The sequence below is a fragment of the Phoenix dactylifera genome, chromosome 18, assembly GCF_009389715.1.
Source record: "Phoenix dactylifera cultivar Barhee BC4 chromosome 18, palm_55x_up_171113_PBpolish2nd_filt_p, whole genome shotgun sequence".
Taxonomy (NCBI): Eukaryota; Viridiplantae; Streptophyta; class Magnoliopsida; order Arecales; family Arecaceae; genus Phoenix; species Phoenix dactylifera.
In genome coordinates, this window is record NC_052409.1 from 301,572 (window position 1) to 311,183 (window position 9,612).

The 9,612-nt window shown below is 37.4% G+C and overlaps 1 protein-coding gene across 1 annotated transcript; it reads left to right on the forward strand.

Annotated features, from left to right (window-relative positions):
- The first annotated feature begins 300 nt into the window (after window positions 1-300).
- Window positions 301-9,298, forward strand: LOC120104371 (inositol phosphorylceramide glucuronosyltransferase 1-like). The gene is given in 12 exon segments (XM_039115293.1): window positions 301-507; window positions 591-822; window positions 2,210-2,330; window positions 2,951-3,136; window positions 3,233-3,396; window positions 5,025-5,135; window positions 5,350-5,487; window positions 5,608-5,739; window positions 6,798-6,852; window positions 6,855-7,082; window positions 7,171-7,294; window positions 8,516-9,298. Coding segments are annotated over 11 exon segments (1,632 nt in total). The 5' UTR covers window positions 301-507; window position 591; the 3' UTR covers window positions 8,658-9,298.
- Window positions 9,299-9,612: the final 314 nt, after the last annotated feature.

The window sequence follows — 9,612 nt, forward strand, 5'->3', positions numbered from 1 at the left end:
CTTATTCTGCTACCATACTTGTCTTCCTTTACTTTTCTTCGAGTATCAGGCCGTCCCCTTCGGCACCGCTGCACTGCTAATACGGGCATGATAAAGTGGGCCAGTAAAATTAAAATGCGATGATGCGTAACTTCATTCTTCGATCGTCCCCTGGTTCGCACGAACAACAAAGCAACGGCAAGTTGATTATTTTTGCATCCATCCTCTCACGTGCAATGTTCGTGCCAGCTACAAGTCGGTTCGAACTTGTGTTCAACGCTGGTTCGGACGAGGAAGAAGTCTCCATCCAGTCGGCATATGCTTCAATAAATTTGCGATAGAAAGTTTTGAGTCGTAGGAGAAGCCGGCGCGCAGGATATCTGAAAGGCTGGAAGAGAGGGCGGTTTTCCTCCCTCTCTCTATCCGCGTCTCCCTTTAGATCTTCTCGAGGGCGGAAGAGGGGAGCAGAGTCTCTCCGAATTCTCTTTAGGGTTTAGGACGATCCTCGACCGGATCCGATCTTTCGAGGTGATCTTAGCTGGCTCTTTCTAAATCTGGTTTCTTGTTCGTTTTCGCTGGTTTTATGGATACTGTTCGTTTTGATCTCTCAGGATGGGGCCGTCGGCTTTGAAGCTAGGCTTCTTGGCGGTCCTTGTGGCGGCGTTGATGGCTGGCAGTTGCTGGGCGAAGACGGATGAGGCCTACGTGACCCTTCTGTATGGGGATGAGTTCCTCCTTGGGGTCCGAGTTCTTGGGAAGTCGATCCGGGACACGAGATCCACCAAGGATATGGTTGTTCTGGTCTCAGATGGCGTCTCGGACTATGCCAAGAAGTTGCTCCAGGTATTGATTGCGTTCTTGCTCCAAAAAATTCAAACTTTAGGGTTAGGCAGTTTCTTTTCATCATTTAATATATCAGTGCTTGAAATTGGGTTTCAAGTTTCTTGATTGCCTTCAAATCAGAATTTCATAGCTTATGTTTTGCAACATAAGAATTTTGGATTAGAAAGAGTATCTTTTGTTATATTTGTTGATTTTGATTTTTTTGTTCAGAGTTCTTGAGCATTGGTTGTCACGTGGCATCACCCGATGCATTAGATTTTACAAGAAGTTCGCGGTTATTATTGTGAATTCAGCAAACAACATGACTCGAAATCTTTCAAGCAAAGTAATTGCAGCTCAGTCAAATGTTTGTTTGGGTTTTTTTTTTCTTTACTTGGTTGAAGTAGTTTTGTTATAGTTAACATCCCTTGAAAGTACATGGAATAAAAATTTTATGGCTATGGTTTTGTAGTGTTTTTGTGGTTGGATTGCTGTAGAAGATGTAATTTTTGGGTATGGCGATAAGCAGACAATCTAGCTACTTTACTTGTCAAGAAATTAGGAGCTTAACTGAGGCAATTTGATGTCTTGAAGCACTATTCCACCTGCTGTTTGGAGAGAGAGTCTTGGAGGAGTCTCGAGATTTGAAGGACCTAGTGCTGATGGAGTCTTACTTTTTATCATTTTAGCATTTCTTAGAGGGGATAGATTGTTGCCATGCAGTGATCTTTGTAGTGTGAGTATCTTATTTTTTGATTGTGGATATATCAAACCTTTCCCTTTGCATTTCTCCTTGTTTTCTTCTTGATGATCGTTCCCTTGCCACTTATCATCTTCTTGATTCCCTAGAGTTTCCTTTGGCACTGTTATTTGGGAAGAAATTCTAGTTTTCGTGCTGAATTTTAGTATTTAGTACTATGGTGTAAAGTCACTCATATTACAAATAAAAATATAAGACATAGGTGCTTTAGTGAAAGTAAACTTTCCCATGATAGCCATATTGTACATGGAAATGTTAGTCTGGCTTGCCTATGTCATTATAATGCTTTAGCCACATTGGGGAAAAATTAGGTCAAAAGAATAACTTATAGGCGCAAGCAGATAGTAGAATTTTCTTAAAGGATGCCTAGATGATAAAATAGCTATTTGCTCAACATGTTGAAGATGCTCTATAGGTGACAGCTGGTGCCAGACACTTTTCAACCATTGGGATTATCTTCCAAAACAGCTAAGCAACATGCACCTTTGGCCAATATCAAACAATGACGTATATTAGTTAAAAATCTCCATCTTTGTCTATTTCTTTCATCGCAAATTTTGGACTTTTGGCTTAATGTAACTGAAGATGTTTATGTTTTACTGAGTTGTTGTTTTGAGTACTAACTTCCAGCATTGGATGATCATTTAGGCTGATGGTTGGATTGTAGAGCCTATTAGTCTGCTGGCTAATCCAAATCTAGTGCGACCAAAAAGGTTCTGGGGAGTCTACACCAAATTGAAAATATTCAACCTGACAAAGTACAGAAAAGGTAACTTATTTTTCAACACTATCATAACTGATGCACGTATTCCACATTGTTAATAAAATCTAAACATATAGCCAGTAAATAAAAAATATATGCTATTGAACTTAGCAAAATATTCTTGTAATTTAGTGATTCAGTAGTTTATCTTATTAATTGCAGATCATTCTCTTATAAGAGAAATGACAATTTATTTAAATTTCTTATATCAGAATTAATAATTGTCAAATTTTAGTTAATTTAAAAAAATATAATAAATGGGTTAAAAATAAATTGAGTTGGTTTTGATAGAGGTGATAGGAGATAATTGACAGGATAAGCTACAGTAATAATGAAATAAAATTGCTTAAGTAAGAAAAAAAAACATTTGCATGACGACGAGGCGGACGAGTAGATTCTAGGGGTTGGTAGATAGTGATTTATCTTAGTGGAGATAGAGATGAACTTCTATTTATTTACATAGAAATATCTTAAACAGTCGCCTCTTTATAATTCTTTCAAATGAAACCTAGAGTAATTTCTTTTCAGTAAGTAGCATTATAACTCGCTAGAGTTTTTTTTTCTTTTGCCATATTTTGTTTAGTATAATTGGGTTCACCATTCTGAGTTGTCTTGTGTTCCTCTAGTTGTCTACCTTGATGCTGATACAATCGTGCTGAAGAATATTGATGATCTGTTCAATTGTGGAAGATTTTGTGCAAACCTCAAACATTCTGAAAGATTGAATTCCGGAGTGATGGTTGTGGAGCCATCTGAAAATGTTTTCAAGGATATGATGAGCAAAGTCAACACCTTATCTTCTTATACTGGAGGTCTCCTTCCTCTTGTTATCTTTTATTTCAAGCTTGTTGAGTCTTAGTTTATGAGTCTTAGTTATAATCTTATATATTCTTTTCTAATGTCCACAGGTGATCAGGGTTTTCTCAATTCATATTATGCTGATTTTGCCAATGCTCATATATTCAAGCCTTATTTATCTTCTAATGTGATCAATAGTAGACCTATACCTGAAATGGAACGGCTCTCTACTCTATATAATGCGGATGTTGGTCTTTACATGCTGGCCAATAAGGTAAACAGTGTTCATTGTAAACAAAAGTGATGCTTGTTATTATTTTCAGAACTTTGCTTCATGTAGTGTTGCTGCATCGTATTTCTAGACATGATTGGCCATACAAATTAAATAATTTCTTGACTCCCATGTGTTGACCTTGATGTTTATGACAGACGGTAATCTATGCTCTGAGAAAATATTTACTTCATCTGGCTCATAATTCTTAATCGTGTAATCTGTTATAAAATCCATAATTCTATGTTGAAGTCTCTTCAACTCGCAGCAACCACCCGACATCTGGATACAGATGGTGCAATTATACCTTGTAGACACCTTGGTAGTGTACTTTATAGTTTTGATTGCTTATAGAACAACTTCTTGGAACATGCTTCCTTAAATAGGAGGGCTGATAGTCACCACCTGTATCAATGGGTACATCCTCTCCTCTTAACATGTGGAATGCTTCATATAATCAATTTATAGGGTTTTTTTTTGTCTTGTGAAAAATATATTTATGGTTCTGTGACTTTGAGCAAGTGTTAGTTATTGAGTTTGTAAGTAAATTCTTTTTCTCATCAGTTTGAATGTGCTTGGTCTGATGCAAGTTAGGAGCCCAAACTGCACTTCCTCTAGAAGTCTGTAGTTCCAGGTGTTTGTTTTGGTCTAAGTGACAACTGTAGAAGTCCAGTTCTAATTTCAGCAAAAATACTGAAGTCAACTTCCTCTGGGTTGCTTTGAAGTCAGGTTCTGCTTGGGTGATGGGGCATGTATGCTGCTTTAATGTCTTCCACTTGCCCCCTGCCTACAAGTGGCCTACTGAAGCAGCTTTTTACTGATAAATGTTGATGATAATACTTGCATTTCTGTGCACCAAATTCCTCCAAAACAAACAGCAGAATTCATGTTCTCTGAGTTAAGGTTCAAACACTTCTAAAATTTATGTGGGAAGAAACACCTGTATGCTTACTCCACCTTATACGACCCAAGATTGCCTCCAATTAATGATGCAAATTTAGTTGGAGCCCTGAGTTCCAAGACCCCCACCCCCTTGTCATCTCCAGCTATATTGGCTAGCCATGGGATTTTCTGAAGTCATTTTACAGTCGGTGTAACATATTACCTTTTGATCTTATCCAAAGCATTTCTACTCCCTTGTGACAGAATTGAGGTATCAAGAATCATAGGACATTGCATTTCTTCTATTGAACTTGTCATTCATAATTGTGATCTCATTTATTATACGTGATGCAAATTTTAACTTTTTATAAAGGAAATAAGGCGGATTAGTTTTCTACTTTTCAGGAACCAGTTCATTGGTACTTGCTTTGACCTGTACTTGATGAGCAAGACACATATTTTAAAAACTACCATTGAATTTTGTTTCCTGTCTCATTCAATTTCCTACTGAAAGGATTTTGAAATGAAGAGTTTCTCTTTTCCTTAGCAAAAATTTCTTGTGCACGTTTCCTTAGCAAAATTGATTTCAACTGAATGATTATATGGAACACCTGGGTTAGTATCATTCTGCCTTAGTCTTGTTCCCTTTATTTTTCATTTGATTTTGTTTGAACATCTAATTCAGTCTTTTAAACTGCATATGTTTTGTTCCTACCTGCTGATCTCTTGAAGACATGTTTTATGTGCAGTGGATGGTTGATGACGAAAAGGAACTTAGAGTCATTCATTATACGCTTGGCCCGCTTAAACCCTGGGACTGGTGGACAGCTTGGCTTGTAAAACCTGTAGATGTTTGGCAGGTTTTTGTTCTCTGCAGCTTTGTTTGTTGCTTGTTATCTCAATGTGGCATCTATTATTTTCTCCTGGCTACTCTCATGTTGTTATAATCTTTTTATAATTGTGCATTGAACTGGTTTTTATATTTGGCTGAACTAAAAGAGTTGAACAACTTTGTTCATTGTGTATTTTGCTCCAGTCAAATTACGATTTATCTTTTGTCTGATTATGCTGCAGAATGTCCGCGAACAGCTTGAAGAATCTCTTCCAGGAACTGGTGGTGGAACAAGCCGTAATGAGCAGCTGCTTCTCAAAGTTCTGTTTGCCATTCCCATATGCGCTTTATTGTTCTGCTACTATAGGTCCTGCATTCAGGTTGGCAAGTAACAAATTTTAGATAGCTGGTGCCTCAAAATTCTGAAAACAGAAACAAGACATGTGGCTTTATAAAACAAAACCACTGATATTATGATTTAATTGTGTTACTGCCTGCAGATCAACAGGGACTTATTGAGTATATGTGAATATGCTAGACGTATTTATTACAGATTCAAATCTGGTGGTGGACTTCCTACTTATGCTGGTGTTAGCGTCGCTTCATCTTCTATCATTAACTCAAATCAACAGGTATGATCTTTCCTGATGCAAACTCATATAACTTGTTTTCTATTTGTTTGTAAGAAATCACTTAATTCTTTTGCTTATTGAACTTCACATTGGATACATATAACATCATTGATACATATTTACTCCATTTTGGTGTGAAAGATTATGTTCAATGTGTTTCCTGATCTTTATAAACTGCCATGATCACATTATTTTATACTGCTTTCACAGTTCCTCAAACAAGCCACTTCAGGGGCTACCATGTTAGGGGTGTGATGTAATCACAATTAGAAAGGTAAAGGCACCTACAATTGGTATGAAGTAATTCTTGAGAATTGGAATGCCAAGATCCTGTGATTTTTAAATGTAGTGAAATCTTTTGGATGTGTTCCATATAAGATAAGTGAGTGGGTAGAGATGAGCGGCAAGTGGAGCAAGTGCATCGTTGTGGTGTTCTAATATGCGTATCTGAAGCTAGTGCACAGGTTTCGTAGTTTAAGTTGACTGCCTTTCTTTCAGATGCTAAGGTGTTCCATTGCACATAGTTATCCTGTGACCAATGTAAATAAAAGGGCTCTTCATTGAACATCAATATAAAACTACTGTTTTTTCATTTTTATCTTTATTTTTATAAGTATCTTATCTGTCTGTTGCAATTTTTAAAGCGCTACCACAAACGTACTACTTCTTGTAGTCAGAGGACTTCAGAGATGACCTATGCAAATTAGGCCGGACCTGCTTGGGCGGCAGGGATTTTCGGCCTGTTTGGGCTCACAAATTCAAGGCCTGATGAAAATTTGGGCCAGGTCTGGACTTGCTAAATTTCATAAAGGCTAAACAAATAATTAAAGTATAACGTATTTTATATCATATATCAGTTTATATGTCTAATATATTTTATTGAGCTGCTAAATGAGTAATTGAAACCTTTGTTTAACCCTGCTGAGCTTGTGGTTGAGCAGCTTGTTTTCGTAGGCTGTTTCATCGACCTTGAGAGATTCTTATTTAGAATTTTTCCTTGTTGATTGTACGCCAAATACCCATTACATGATAGAACTATTTATGTGCTGTCTTAACAGTTTGCAAATGGCGCATATTCCAAGCTACCTGCTTATCTGGGTGCAGTCTCTGCTGTTTTTGTTTCATAGCTGCCATAGTATCTGTTGCACTTGCATTTGCAGTTGTACCCAGGCAAGTGATGCCATGGACGGGTTTGCTGCTAATGTATGAGTGGACATTTACTGCTTTCTTCATGATATTTGGAAGTTATCTGCACTTGGTTTACCATTGGGGAAAGGCAACATCAAATCATGCAGGAACCATTTCCACATACATGGACTCTTCCAACTATGACTCGGGCAAAGGTTTTTAAAAATTTAAATATGCTATCTCAGCTTCTACATATCTTTAGTAGGCTTTTCTGATTGTTATTGGGCTTTACTAATGGTGCAGGTCATCAACGCCATACATCTAACTGTGACATTGCCACATGGTTTTATGGCACAGGGATGGCTCTGCTAGCTGTTGCCACCCCTGCATTGCCATGCGCATTAGGGATCACGGCCCTTTTTGTGAGGTAGTAGCTTCTAAAAGATTCTGAGATTCTCTATATTGCTGATCAGTATGGACTACACTGCATCGGGTGAAAATTAAGTTTGCTATTTGAACTGTTTCTCACCAGCCCTTATAAAATACAGATCGCAGTTCATCATTCAATGTGAAAGTATCCTTCAAATGCAATCTCCATTACATGTGATCCTTTTTCTGATAGACATTATTATCATACAGAGCAAAGTTTGTGCAACAACGAGCATTCTTGAATCTTCCTAGTAGCAATTAGTGTTCCATGTTGTCAGGAGTTGAACTTAGTTTGATTGAAATGCTTTTCATGAATTAACCAGAAGACGCCTCCTCAAATTCCCTTACTATAAATTATAATACTGTTACAGTGAACAATTGAATTTATAGTATCCATGATTTTCCAATAGAGTGGTGCCTCAGCCACTCCAGGATCTTGGTTCTTGTGTCCTTTTTTTGCTTCCAATGCTTCTTACTGGCCTTGAATCAACACTTCAACTTGTTCTTTTTGCTGCAAAAACTGGTTGTGAGTTTCCATTTTTAAAATTTTTGTCTTTTTATGCGATCCGTTTATAAAGTTCTTTTGGGATATAGCCACCGACTTCATGTGCAGATTCTTTCTAGGCTCTTCCACTTACATATTCTTTGGCAGCCATTTAACTTTTCTAGCAAATATCATGTAGATGATACTATGATAAAATTCCTTTTCTGGAATGCTTATAAATGACAACTGCATTCGAGGCAGTTTAGCTGCATTCTTAACATGCAAATTCCAAATGATCATGTGTATCTTCCCCTTCTCCAAATGATATCTGATACACTCTTCTCATCTTTGTCATCTTCACTGGCTGTAGGTAAGAGACTCTTTTTGCCAATATTACCAATTAACATCAGTTACTCTAACCAATTAAAATTTCAATCATCCTCATGGTCATCATTTATGCTCAACATATGTTGCTCAAGCTTCTCTAAATGCTCTTTGAAGATTTGTTCATTTCTTTTTTCACATCAATTCTGTGCTAGTTGACTGAATATTATCAGAATTCCTCATCGCATCCTGTCAAAAGTTTCCTGACTTAAGCTCTAACCTAGCAGGAATTTTTTTTTTTAACTAGGAACTTGTTTTGAGTCTTCATCTGCGTACATGAAATGCTGGATAGGTAAGAGATTCCATGGTATCTCTCAATTATTGATTCTATGCCTTTTTCTCACTTCACAGGTTAGGTTTGATGGCAGCTGGAGGTCTCGTATTGGCATCGTTCATGGCGTATGCTTCAGAGCATCTTGCTATCAGAGCCTTTGTTAGAGGCCTTGATGATCGTGATCAGCCAAGAACTAGAAGTGTATGTTTATTGTGTTGACTGACGGCGAGCAGCAGTAACATGTAATTTATAACTGCTTGCTACTTGTATACATCATTTTGTGTGGGGTTGTCTTCTGTATGGCTATTTCAAAATTTTCACGGCTCTGCAAAATGTAATATCTTATTCTTTGGCAAAGAGTCACAGATGATGAGGGTTAAATTTCAAGGCCATCAGCTGAAAATCAAAGGGCTACTCTTCAGCTCGATGTATGAAACCTGGAAAACTAAAGAGCCGCTAGCAAAGATCCTGTTGTTAATCTCAACTTGTCGTTGATGATGGATATGTGGTCAGGGCCTCAGTAATGGATGTCCGTATGTTCCTCTTGGCCGGGTAGCTTTTGTTGTTTTTTCTTTTGCAGTTCTTAGAACCTATGCTGTGACCTGCTCCTATAACAATTTCAAGATGTGGCAACGTCGTTGTGTCAGCCTTTATGATTAAACCAGTGGTTATTTTGTTAGATCAGGAGCAGGGAATTACTGCCCGCTTTGTGAAGGAAGATTACAGGATGCCAGTCCTCGTTGCATCTTATGTAGACTGAGCAGGTTAGCTAGATTCTTGCGTAAGCTGGGGTATATTTATTTCATAATTGAGTGGGTATAATTTTCTTGGTGTGATGGACTCTATAAATTAAGCTGTTATATGTGAAAAATATGAAGTACTGTGTTTTTACCTTTCATGGCCATGCGAAAATTGTTCTTCTATTCATTTATCATTTTTGGAATTTGCCTGACACTGTGTTGATCATATTTTTGCTGGGTGATCTGAAATGGAGGTTGATGGTCCACTCTGAATTTTTGTGCTGATTATTATCATTTCAATTTTTTTTCCGTAACTCCATTTCTTTTCCTAATGCTTGCATTAATAATTTCAAATACAATCAGGTGATCAATGATATTGGGCCTGCTGCTTATTTTACTTAGCATTTTTGACTGATCAGTTGTCCTTAGTAGTT